Source organism: Mytilus trossulus, chromosome 5 (assembly GCF_036588685.1).
Source record: "Mytilus trossulus isolate FHL-02 chromosome 5, PNRI_Mtr1.1.1.hap1, whole genome shotgun sequence".
NCBI classification, from domain to species: Eukaryota; Metazoa; Mollusca; class Bivalvia; order Mytilida; family Mytilidae; genus Mytilus; species Mytilus trossulus.
Genome location: NC_086377.1, coordinates 30,085,001 through 30,099,075, shown reverse-complemented (window position 1 = coordinate 30,099,075; position 14,075 = coordinate 30,085,001). Strand labels below are relative to the sequence as shown.

Genomic DNA, 14,075 nt, shown 5'->3' with positions numbered 1-14,075 from the left:
GCATCAGAGGCAAGAACAAAAAAAAATGAAAAAAAAATGTCTAAAAAAGTGCGACCTATAACAAACACATTGTAAGCGAATAAGTAGCAGGTCATTGGTCTAGCGCTTAAACTGGATAATCCGCGCTAATAGGTATGATTCACTTTAATGAACCCATAGCTAACACCAGAGACAAGAAAACAACGTTATAGATGCAATGTATTTCAACGTATAAGCAAATAAGGAACGAATAAGTAACGGTATCAGTCGAGCGCTGAAACGGGTCCTGTCTCAACTCAGGAGTCTGTAATTAAGAGCTTGTTGTTTATAAAAAAAAGTTACATATTTGTTTTTCATTTAATTTGTTTTTTGTTATTTTCTAGTTTGAATTTTGTTACATTTGTCCTTTCGGGACCTTTTATAGTTGTGTATGCAGTATGGGATTTGCTCATTGTTGTAGGCCGTACGGTGACCCATAGTTAATTATTTCCTGTGTCAATTGGTCATTTGTGGAGAGTTGTGTTTTTTGCAATCATACCACATCTTCTTTTTTAATTAATATATTTGGAGAAGAATGACGCAAAAACGTCGAATATATTTATTTGGTTTGTGTTATCTCCATGGCACGTTCTGTCAAATCATTTGAGAATAAACACTGAAATCAGTTTTTTTTAAGAACATTTTTAAACTGACCATGCGCAGATTTATTTTCACATCTTCATAAAACACTTGGAATGTTATATCGATTGATTGATTGAAAAGTCGATCTCGATGTATCTAAAGCGTTTTCACTTGAAGAACAATCGGTTCATAAAAAAAATCGGTCTTTTAAAACTACATCTAGAGATGGAATGTTTACGTCCGATTGAAGATCGATCTTTCTTATTTTTGCAATACTAAAGATCGTCGATCTCAGAAATGATCGATCTTTATTGTTAGTGGAATCGGAGTCTTAGATTTCTAATGATCTTAAGCAATTATCATCAAAATAAAAAAGAACAACATGCTTAAACGAAATTAAAATTCATGATACCGGAAGCAAAATTATGTCTTGTCTTTCAGATATACTTTGATTGAACAATGATATTATATAAAAATGTCTTCACTATTTTAAAAAGAATTTCTGTTCAACACATAATCACTATGAATAACCTGAAATGAAATGTTTATAGAAGCATTCGTCTGTACATTTGTACAACGCATTGTTTTCCAACCACCGCATTTATATTACGTGTCTTTGATACCGACTGAAAACTAAGTACTATCATGTGTAGATTAATGTGAATTTATCGTAGATTAAAACAAGCAAACAACAAAACAGCAATTGACAAGAACTGGGTTGTCCCTAATTTGCAAGAATTTAGCCTAAACCGGCCGAACGTCTTTCGACGTTGTTTTTAGAATTGGCGCAATGTGTTCCCGCCAATCATTGAATTCAATTTGTTTACCCCTTTTTAGAAATATCTCTTTTTCCATTACGGTGACCCCATCTTTTTATTTCCTTATTTTGTTAAGATATAAACAACGCATATTCTATCAAAGACTCGTGGAGATATTATTGGTCAATTTTTTTAAAACTTGATTTTTTATAGGTATTTTACAATAAAAAAAAGGCGGGAAAACTATTATAGCAACTTATCGTTATTATTTTCCACTCAGAAAATGGTGATATTAGTAAAATAGTTTGTATTAACAATTAGGTTAACAAAACCGACAAGTTTTTATTGGATACGGACTTTAAAAAAAATATTACACTGCTATTGACTAGAAGTCCTAATTTCCAAATTTTGTGAAAAAGATGACGTTTTAAATCGAAAACGAGGTCGGTGACCCCATTTTTTTATTTGCTTATTTTAAAGCTTTTACCTAGCCTAAAATAAAAATAAAATAAAAATAAGATATTATTGGTAGATCTGAATAGAAGGATTGGTCTTTAAATCGGCGAAGTACTCGCCAAAACAATTTATCTCTTGTTCCACAGTTTCCCTGTAAAACACGCAACTACAGCGACAAAACCGAGAGTAATGGGCCTTATGATAAAGGAAAGACTGCGCATGAAAACTTTAACCAACCAACCAAAAAAAAAAAAAAGAAAAGAAGGACAGCTTACTATGCCAAATAATCTTAAACACTGGACAGCGTTTCAAACGAAATAAAATTGGTATATCGTTATCATACTGGTACCAACCAGTTTAGATTTTAGATAAAGAGTATCTAACTTATCTGCAAGTTTAAAAGTTATTGTGTCAATTAGTTTGTGGATAGATCAACAAAAGTGTTAGTTAAATGCTACACATTTAAATTTTCATCTGGTTTAAAAAATGACATGTGGTTCTGTGGTCCTTTCCATTCTTCTTCTAGTAACGTTGCAAGTATTGGAAATCGGCCAGAGCCGAATACTATTTCCGGTTTATTGTTAATGTATACCACTATAGTCGGAACACCAAATGCACCATGATTCAAAGCGTCATTTGTCACTGCTCTAAGCGTCTTTTTGATACCGTCATCTGTAACTTTGTCAAGGGCCCTTTCTGATATCACCTCATCAATGCCGGCCATTTTAGCGGCTGTCATCAGATCATTTTTGTCAAAAATACCTTCATCACGACTCCAAGCCCTCACCCATAGTTCTCTAGAAAGTTTTTCTGTGTATTCTGGATGCTCAGTGTTAATAGCTGTTAGAAATCTCATTGCGGTCAGAGAAGTCTTCTCAAACATGACAATAGAGGGATTCTTGGGTATTCTGATTGGGATCTGGTAATACCTCGCTAATCGTGGGATATCCTTTCTAAAATTATATTTACCCTTATTCACTACATATACCGGTGATCTATTTCCCGATTCATGAATTAGACCTCCGAGAAATACAGGTTTTAGTTTTAAATCTATGTTAGTCCAAATTGTTTTGTATCGAACAAGTACTTCAAAAGCTACCCAAGAATATGGCGATACCACGTCATAGAAAAGTTCGACACTCTTTTTGAGCGGAGACGACATGTTCCTACCTATATCTACATGTCACACATTTGTTGTACGTTGCATGTCCAAATGTTAATCTTCTCAGCAACTATAATAAAGAAATAATTATCATAATCATTTAACTTTTTCAGGATATATATACAAACAATGCAATGCAATATTGTTATAGGAAGACTACCGCATGTTCGGCTTCGAGTGCGAGAGGTGATAGGTTCGATCCAAGCTTATTTAATGCTGGTTCAAATGATTCGACATCTGATATTAAGCTTTGTCTGCGCTAACTACGCGTCATTCTGAAGTAGTCGTCTTTGAGTCAGAATAATATGTCATGCTATGGTGATATCATATGTCCTCACCGTGTATCATCAGTACACCGGATATAGGTCCTTCTGTGGATTTATTCCCGGCGAAGCACATTCAAATATCATAAACACATATTTTTGTCCTGACAAGCTTGTGGTACTTGCTACTGGACGTTTAACAGCAAATTAGCCGGATATGATTACTTTTACTTTCAACGTTTTTAAATTAAATTATTAAAAATTGTTCACGATTATACATATTGATTGCAGTGTCCATACAATAATAGAACTGGGTTAATTTGCAACATTTTTCTTTTAACATTAGGATTTGAGTTTCTTATATTAAATTAAATTCATTGTATACACGGATAAATTATATCATAAATAATAAATATATGCATGAATTTAAATGTTTAACTTTAAAATACATTAACTTTAGATTTGTCTTTCAGATCCTGTTGAGCATGTCGATTATGCATTTTGTGTATTTACCGTATTTACAATACTTCTTGTTTACACACGTTTAAATTATTGTGTACAATTTCCGATCAATAAATGTCAGAATAAAATCGATCTTGCGATCAACAAGCAATGGATACAGGTACGTGTGTTTTCAATTTCTATTTTTACATCATTGTTTACATTTTCACATCATTTGGTTGTAAAATGTTGTTTACAAAAACGAAAGTGAAATCAATATTGCTCCGATTAGTCAAAGCTTATAAGTTATAATTATGCGAAACATGTGTGTGTAAAATGTATTATAAACTTACTGCTGTCTAATGATAATGTAGATGCAATAATCTATATTTCATTGATCATAAACCATGGACGCTAAATTTGTAAATTTGAAGTAACGAGTTCACATAAGGTCGTCACTACGTCACATGGTATATAATATTTAATAATAGTACTGATAAGATCGACCAACTACTAAATATAATTCATTTGTCAGTCTACATCGTATAATACATGTAGTGTACGTACACAATTTATAATCAATAAATAAAAAAAAAACAAGCGCTTTGATCATGTTGATAATCATGTATTTATCGTTTCGAATATTTTATCATGAAACTAATATTTTTATGAAAACTGTACACGTGCTTTCGATGAGGTCGTTCATCAAAATACTTCGCTAACCATATCTATATAAGACTGAGTCATGTGAATGTGAATTGATATTTCCGTTTACATTGTTTTAATACTCACTGAAACCATTGGTTATTTTGATATTTAATATCCCCCATTTTACAGTGGTAGTCAAAATGTTCTCGACCGTAATCCTGAACGACCTCTTTAAAGGGTGTACCTATTGTATACATTGCTAATTTGTTCTTGTCCTGAACATGCATGAACATTCGCCGCTATACGTTAAACAACAAACACATCAATCAATCTTTAAAACCTCGAATACATCAAACGAATGGAAATAACTGTCATATTCATGATTTGGCACAGGCATTTCGTCTCAGGTGGTCATCAGACATCAATGGTAATTAATTAAACCATTATAGATAGATGAAGAAAGATGTGGTGTGAGTGCCAATGAGACAACTCTCCATCTAAATAACAATTTAAAAAAAAGTAAACCAATATAGGTCAACGTACGGCCATCAACACGGAGCCTTGGCTCACACCGAACAACAAGCTATAAAGGGGCCCAAAATTACTAGTGTAAAACCATTCAAACGGGAAAACCAACGGTCTAATCTATATTAAAAAACGAGAAACGAGAAACACGTAACACGTATTAATTACATAAACAAACGACAACAACTGTACATCAGATTCCTGACTTAGGACAGGTGCAAACATTTACAGCGGGGTTAAACGTTTAAATGAATCCAAACCTTCTCCCTTTTTCTGAATCAATAGCATACCATCACAACATAGAAAAACACACGATAAATTAGCAATTGGCAGGCTTAACTCAATAAATAACGTAAATTTATACCTTTTATCACGCTTATGTTTGTACTAAGATTCAGAGCGTATTATATTGAATAAAAAGTTCCTTTTATGATCAAAACCTATATGTCGACCTCTCGATGCGTTTGTTTGTGATTCGTTTGCTTGCTTTATGATTGATATATACCCCTCATCTATTTGATATTTATGTTATATGTATCACGGAGTAAGCATATTGTAGAATACACTGGTATCTACACTTAATTTCAGATATCAACGGAAAAAGACAGCGATATTTAACATGGGACCAGTATTTTATGGCAGTTGCCTTGGTTTCTGCAGAAAGAAGCAAAGATCCTGTAACGCAGGTTGGTATCTGAAATTTATCCAGTATCATGCATATTACCCTGAAATTAATGCAAAGAAAAAAATCACGTGGTATCCTAGGAAATAACTCTCTACCTGAGAGCAAAGGACGTTGATCTACGCAACTATTTGGCACTATATGACCTTCACCAACGATCGATTTCTATAACGTTTTCAAAGGTATAAAAAAAAACCTCAAATGGTCTTTTTTTTCGTACAAAACAAAATATAAAAAAAGACATGGCTTTTGATGCCTGTCGTTTGTTTCACATTGGAGCCTGTATCGTTAATACAGACTACAGAATTGTCGGTAAAGGATACAATGGTATGACTAATGGGTGGAGTGTTTTATACTTGTAGTTTGTTTCAGGTTGGAGTCTTTATTGTTATATACATACACTATAATGTTTGGTATTGTTTATAATGGTATGACTAATGGATGCAGTGTTTTATACTTGTAGCTTGTTTCATGTTGGAGCCTGTATTGTTAATACAAACAATAGGATAGTCGGTATAGGATAATTATTATAATGGTATGGTGTTTTATACATGCAGTTAGTTTTTTATCTGGGCGCCACGGTTGAGTCTTGTGTAGAAGAGGCGCGTTTCTGGCGTATTGGATTTTAAACCTGATGCCTTTTGTTAACTATTATTCTTGTGTTTCTTTGTTTAATATGTTCTCCTATTTATTTGTATGGAGTCCTTTAATATTATGTTGTCATTTTAATGTTATATTTAACATTGCCATTAAAAAGCGAGGTTTGGCATGCCACAAAACCAGGTTCAACCCACCATTTTGTTCTTTAAAAATGTCCTGTACCAAGTCAGGAATATGGCCATTGTTATATTATAGTTCGTGTCTGTGTGTGTTACATTTTAACCTTGTGTTTCCGTTGTGTCTTTGTTTTCTCTTATATTTGATTGTGAATTTACATTACTATAAGACGTGTCTCGGTACGTTTCTATCCTAAATTCAGGTATTTGGTTTTGATGTTATATTTTTTATTCCCATCGGATTTTGTCTAATGCTTAGTCCGTTTCTGTGTGTGTCACATTTTAATGTTGTGTCGTTGTTCTCCTCTTGTCTTTAATGCGTTTCCCTCAGTTTTAGTTTGTTACCCGGATTTAGTTTTTTGTCTATAGATATACGAGTTTGGAACAGCGGTATACTACTGTTGCCTTTATGTATAATGGTATGCCTAATGGATGCAGTGTTTTATATTTGTAGTTTGTTTCAGGTAGTGTCTGTATTGTGAATACAGACAATAGGATTGTAGGGCTAGGACATATTGGTATGCATAATGCATACAGTTTTCTATACTTGTAGCTTGTTTCAGGTTTAAGCCTGTATTGTAAATACAGACAGTAACATTGTTGGTATAGGATATAATGGTATGGTGTTTAATTCTTTTAGTGTGTTTCAGGTTCGAGCCTGTATTGTTAATACAGACAAAAGGATTGTAGGTATAGGGGATTATGGTACCGTGCTCTATACGCGTAGTTTGTTTCAGGTTGGTGCCTGTATTGTTAATACAGACAATAAAATTGTAGGTTTAGTGTATATTGTGTGCCAAATGGATGCAATGTTTTATACTAGTAGTTTGTTTCAGGTTGGAGCTTGTATTGTTAATACAGACAATAGGATAGTTGGCATAGGATATAATGGTATGCCTAATGGTTGCAGTGATGATGATATGCCTTGGGGGGAAAATTCAAAAAACATTCTTAATACGAAAAAATTATACGGTAAGAGAACACAAAACAAGAGTTAACCAAAAAAACTACAATGTTATCAGGTTTTACTAATTGTACGTCAAGAAGATAAAAGGGAGCAACCATTTAACTTTAAAAAAAAGGGGGATATGTTTTTTTGTCGAGTCAAACATTTTATTTTAGTTTTTCGACGCCATCAATGAATTCATTATTATATTTATTCAAAACATTATAAGGCATAGGTAAAATCTGGATTCTAAATATTTTTTGTTTGTCATCTGCTTCACGACAAAATTCGTTTTGGGTATCGGAATATTTATTCCGAAAAAAAACCATACTTCACCTTTTTTGAAATTATAAGATCTTTCCCTAATTAATTATAATACTACTATTTATATGTACATGGACCGTTGTAAAAAGAAAATGTTAATGCAGATTTGTCATACACAGACAGTTTCAACTAATTTGGATGGCTATTTCTGATAATGCAAACGCACTATTTCCGCATTCAAATTACATTCACCGTATATTTATTTGTGATATTCAGTAACTGACATAAATTGCCAATCTTTTTGTTGTGTCCGTTTAAGTTTAATTTATGTCGTCAATGTTGAAGGCAGAATCACAAAACTATAAAATCGTTCTTTCAGTATCAAAATTGAAATGTTTTTTACACAAACTATTTTAAACATGATATACGCTCAGCATCAGCAATGCCCATTGATGTTGCACTAATGTTTGAGTGCTGAACATCATTCAATTTGGTCAAATGTGATTATTAGCTAATATAATAAATTGTTTTTTTCTGCCTACAGTGTGTCATGCGGAGATGAACGCCATTGTTAACAAGATATCTGCAGACATCCGGGGATGTAAGATGTACGTCACGCTTTATCCTTGTAATAACTGTGCAAAAATTATCATACAATCTGGTATTAAACACGTGGTTTACTATGATGATAAAAATAGACATAAAGACGAGGCTAAGGCGTCACAGTATATGTTTGATAAAGCAGGAATACCAATCAGGTATGTACATAGTAAAAAGACACCAAATATCAGAATAGCGCTTAATATTTCTCATTAATACATGTACAATGTATACATCATATGAAACGACAATGTTTGGAATTGAAATGAAATTGACTCGGAATTCGAGTTTAAATCGCAATTTGAAAATAGAAAAAAAAGTTCGAGCAAACCAACATGACCAACGATATTTGTCTTTAACATGTTTAACTTGTTCAGGATCACATATTATGTACATGTTTTTGAGTAAAATGCAACAAATAAACAAATAAGATATTTTGCACGGCGGAAAGAAGGAGAAGAACGCAAATCGTGAAAAAACGTCGATGTTGCACGGGCAAATGCCAAAATTTTACTTTCAGCTAATATACCAAAAAAAAAATTTCTACCAATCAGAAAACGTGTTTCATCTCCAGCAGAATTATCAATTAATGAATGGTTATATACTAAGAACCTGACTGTATTCTTTTTTCAGGAAGTATAATTCGACTTCTACACAGCTTAACATTGGAACTTTGAAGAGCAGATTATGACCATACACATATATATAAACAAAACCGTACAAGAAAGGAAAACATAAGATTTATTTATAGGGCTTTATAAACATTGAGAAAGCGAGGCTCGTCGAGTTTTGCTCCTATTTTGGAAAGAGTTTATTTAAGTTTGTTTGTATACAATACGAAAATCGTTTTCATTCTGCAATTTTACATCTGAATTTGTGAGTTGTTTCCAATCCCAATCGTTGCATTAATTTAATCGACAATACATAAAAGCTGACGACAACGAGGACTTGAAATTAAACTGTAGGGTAAACAGTGGTTTGAACATAACCGTTTGCTCGCAACAGAAGCAGGATACAAGAAGGCTGTAATCATATAATGTACGTTATAGCATCGTGTGATCTGTAAACCTGTTTTAGTTAAGCAGAAAGGTCGATTGAAGATAAAACAAGTTAAATGCGTCATAAGCGTATCATATAGGGTCACAAGCATATTTGACCAGACTTGTCAGGGGTATAGCAGATAAGCTAGAGCTACATATACTTGAGAAATATAACAATTGAAACTTAAGGCCACTTTGAGAAGTCTAATGCCTTGTTGATATGAGAAAAATAAATGTCTGCATGTATATTCCGCTACTTTTTCGCATTTTAATTGTTTCACTTCGATTATGTCGAGGCAAGTGATAGTCGGCTATACTCTATGGGATTAACTCATTGTTGAAGGACATAAGATTGACCGTAATTGCACTCATACTGAACCTCACTTACTTAGAATTTTAGTGAATATATATCGAATAATTGGCAATACTATCACGTCATTTTATAATATTTATATTAACATCGCCATATTCTTTATTTTAAGTTCAAAATGAGAAGTCTATTATGTTGTGGTTGTTATTGCTTGATGTCTGCAATATGTGTTTTTCATTGAATGTTGTAAATAAGGCCCTCAGTTTTCGTTTGAATTGTTACACAGTTTTTATGTCGGGGCTTCTTATTGCTTACTATAATGTATAGAGTTTTCTGATGAATAAAGACCGGTCGTTGACTCAACTGTTTTTGAATTGCTCCGATCATGTACACAAGGGACGTTCTAATTGCTGACCCTATATGGATTCAGTAGATTTCACAGTGTTGTCGTGACCTCGCGTCTGCTAATAATGATGACGTCGTTCATTAATGTTGTTGTATTTAAACCTTTAATTTTTATACAAAACATCTCACAAATAGTCCCATATGCGAGATTTGTTATACGGTTCACTTTTTCATGATTCGTATGTGGTTAGTACCAAGCCATATAACTTATAAAATCCACATCATTTTATCTCCAAACAGTAGCATACATATTAGAAACAGGAATATTTAAGATATATAAAACCATCTGACTAACATTAGCTTATTCTTTAAATATTATGCAAATTGTTAGATAATATACTCCGACACCAAAAATAACAACACTGAAATTTGCAAGTAATTTTTTTTTATCAGAAGCATCTTTACTTTTAATAAAGTTCAGTAAGTCTAAGATGTCTGAATTACCACGAGCTTCTGAAAAACAAAACACTATAAATGGAAGGCAATACTAGATCATGCAAGTGAAAATAATTACCTTTAAGTTGGTAAGACTGACAACGGGACTGCAAAACATCTAATATTTTTTTCGAATTACATCAACCGCATTAAATAATAAAAAAAATAAATATACGTCCTCGTTGACAAGCGTAGTTCCAGAAGTGATGAAATAAGATATATTGAGATGACAATGATTCAAACATAAACATATATGCATTTGTAAAACGGTTTACCTAGATGGTTTGCCTACTTTTAATTGTACCAAATGTAAAAGCTGTGCACTGAACAGTTGCTTTTATATTCTATTTGAAAGAACTAATTGGAAATATTTTATATTGAATTTAAGAAATAGTATATTTAAAAAACAAGAAGATACATTGTAAGTTTAATAGATGAAAAGAAATTAAAATGCTATTTATTCTTATTTTTGTTTCACTATTTTACTTTTTGTCAAAATGTACCAACAATTTAAACTATTTTTTGATAAATTGTAAAAATTGTAAAAATGATAATCATTTTCGTACACATAATTGTTTATTTTTTTCAAATTCAAAACATTTTCCTGCAAACAACTATACATCAAATATGAAATATTTTGGAGTATGGTACTTGATGTAATAGCTGGATATAGTATCTTTTATAAAAATTAACAGGTAAAATAAAGGATAAAATATATGACTATAATTCAGAAATAAACTTTAATTGTTTAAACAACAATTCCTTAATGTTTACAAATGCATTTAATTAAAAGTGGACAAGCCAGGATGATACCATATAAAACAATTAAATTAATAATTAATATTAATTAGATAAAGCAATAAATCCACTAAAGTTGTTTAATACATTAAATTGCTAATACCCAAGACAATTCTGATTTTCCGATATGGTTGGTATACGGTGACCCCCATCCTCTAATTTTTCTAAAATGTCCTGTCATGTCAGGAATATGGCAGTTGTTATCCAATAGTTCGTTTGTATTTTCAGGGTTACTTAACTTTATATTTTTTTTAGCTCACCTGCCTTAAAAGGCCAAGTGAGCTTTTGTCATCACTTGGCGTCCGTCGTCCGTCGTCGTCGTCCGTCGTCGTCGTCGTTAACTTTTGCAAAAATCTTCGCCTCTGAAACTACAGGGCCAAATGAAACCAAACTTGGCTACAATCATCATTAATGTATCTAATTTAAAAAAATGTGTCCGTTGACCCCGCCAACCGACCATGATGTCCGCCATGGCTAAAAATAGAACATAGGGGTAACATGCAGTTTTTGGCTTATAACTCAAAAACCAAAGCATTTAGAGCAAATCTGACATGGGATATCGTTTGTAAACAGGTCAAGATCTACCTGCCCTGAAATTTTCAGATGAATTGGACAACCCGTTGTTGGGTTGCCGCCCCTAAATTGGTAATTTTAAGGAAATTTTTCTGTTTTCGGTTATTATCTAGAATATTATTATAGATGGAGATAAACTGTAAACAGCAATAATGTTCAGCAAAGTAAGATTTAGAAATAAGTCAACTTGACTAAAATGGTCAGTTGACACTTTTAGGAGTTATTGCCCTTTATAGTCAATGTTTAACCATTTTTCGTAAATCTCCGTAATCCTTTACAAAAATCTTCTCCCCTGAAACTACCGGGCCAAATTAATCTAAACTTGGCCACAATCATCTTTGGGGTATCTAGTTTAAAAAATGTGTCCGGTGACCCGACCATCCAACCAAGATGGCCGCCATGGCTAAAAGTAGAACACATAGGTAAATTGCAGTTTTTGGCTTATAACTCAAAAACCAAAGCATTTAAAGCAAATCTGACAATAAGTAAAATTGTTTATCAGGTCAAGATCTATCAGCCATGAAATTTTCAAGTGAATCAAACAACCTGTTGTTGGGTTGCTGCCCCTAAATTGGTAATTTTAAGGAAATTTTACTGTTTTTGGTTATTATCTTGAATATTATTGTAGATAGAGATAAACCGTAAACAGCAATAATATTAAGCAAAGTAAGATTTACAAATAAGTCAACATGGCTGAAATGGTCAATTGATCCCTTTGGGAGTTATTGCCCTATACAGTCAATTTTTAACAATTTTTCGTAAATCTTAGTAATCTTTTACAAAAATCTTCTCCTCTAAAACTACTTGGCCGAATTAATCCAAACTTGGCCACAATCATCTTTGGGGTATCTAGTTTCAAAAAATGTGTCCGGTGACCCGGCCATTCAACCAAAATGGCCGCTACGGCTAAAAGTAGAATATAGGGGTAAAATGCAGTTTTTGGCTTAAAACTCAAAAACCAAAGCATTTAGAGCAAATCTGATCGGGCAAAATTTGTGTACCAGGTCAAAATCTATCTGCCCTAAAATTTTCAGATGAATTGGACAACCCGTTGTTGGGTTGCTGCCCCTAAATTGGTAATTTTAAGGAAATTTTTCTGTTTTTGGTTATGATCTAGAATATTATTATAGATGGAGATAAACTGTAAACAGCAATAATGTTCAGCAAAGTAAGATTTAGAAATAAGTCAACTTGACTAAAATGGTCAGTTGACCCCTTTAGGAGTTATTGCCCTTTATAGTCAATTTTTAACCATTTTTCGTAAATCTCCGTTATCTTTTACAAAAATCTTCTCCCCTGAAACTACCGGGCCAAATTAATCTAAACTTGGCCACAATCATCTTTGGAGTATCTAGTTTAAAAAATGTGTCCGGTGACCCGACCATCCAACCAAGATGGCCGCCATGGCTAAAATTAGAACATATGGGTAAATTGCAGTTTTTGGCTTATAACTCAAAAACCAAAGCATATAAAGCAAATCTGACAATAAGTAAAATTGTTGATCAGGTCAAGATCTATCAGCCATGACATTTTCAAGTGAATCAAACAACCTGTTGTTGGGTTGCTGCCCCATAATTGGTAATTTTAAGGTAATTTTACTGTTTTTGGTTATTATCTTGAATATTATTGTAGATAGAGATAAACCGTAAACAGCAATAATGTTCAGCAAAGTAAGATTTACAAATAAGTCAACATGACTGAAATGGTCAGTTGATCCCTTTAGGAGTAATTGCCCTATACAGTCAATTTTTAACCATTTTTCGTAAATCTTAGTAATCTTTTACAAAAATCTTCTCCTATAAAACTACTTGGCCGAATTAATCCAAACTTGGCCACAATCATCTTTGGGGTATTTAGTTTCAAAAAATGTGTCCGGTGACCCGGCCATTCAACCAAGATGGCCGCTACGGCTAAAAGTAGAACATAAGGGTAAAATGTAGTTTTTGGCTTATAACTCAAAAACCAAAGCATTTAGAGCAAATCTGATCGGGCAAAATTTGTTTATCAGGTCAAGATCTATCTGCCCTGAAATTATCAGATGAATCAGACAACCCTTTGTTGGATTGCTGCCCCTGAATTTGTAATTTTAAAGAAATTTTGCCGTTTTTGGTTATTATCTTGAATATTATTATAAATAAAGATAAACTGTAAACACCAATAATGTACAGCAAAGTAAGATTTAGAAATAAGTCAACCTGACCGAAATAGTCAATTGACCCCCTAAGGAGTTATTGCCCTTTATAGTCAAGATAGAGATAATTGTAAGCAGCAAGAATGTTCAGTAAAGTAAGATGTACAAACACATCACCATCACCAAAACACATTTATCATGAATCTATCTGCTTCCTCTTTTTAATATTCACATAGACCAAAGTGAGCGACACAGGCTCTTT

At 32.9% G+C, this 14,075-nt stretch overlaps 2 protein-coding genes across 2 annotated transcripts; one reads left to right on the top strand and one right to left on the bottom strand.

The window, feature by feature from the left end:
* Positions 1-2,176: 2,176 nt before the first annotated feature.
* LOC134718747 (glutathione S-transferase kappa 1-like) lies at positions 2,177-3,733 on the bottom strand. The gene is made up of 2 exons (XM_063581432.1): positions 3,695-3,733; positions 2,177-3,046 (listed from the first exon to the last, which is right to left on the bottom strand). Exon 2 carries the CDS (start codon positions 2,974-2,976, stop codon positions 2,269-2,271), a length of 708 nt encoding a protein of 235 aa, XP_063437502.1. The 5' UTR covers positions 2,977-3,046; positions 3,695-3,733; the 3' UTR covers positions 2,177-2,268.
* Positions 3,734-3,743: 10 nt separating this feature from the next.
* Positions 3,744-9,817, top strand: LOC134718748 (deoxycytidylate deaminase-like). Its single transcript, XM_063581433.1, has 5 exons — positions 3,744-3,861; positions 5,442-5,539; positions 7,148-7,283; positions 8,066-8,279; positions 8,755-9,817. The coding sequence occupies exons 1-5, from the start codon at positions 3,852-3,854 to the stop codon at positions 8,810-8,812; spliced, it is 516 nt and encodes a 171-aa protein (XP_063437503.1). The 5' UTR covers positions 3,744-3,851; the 3' UTR covers positions 8,813-9,817.
* The last annotated feature ends 4,258 nt before the right edge of the window (positions 9,818-14,075 follow it).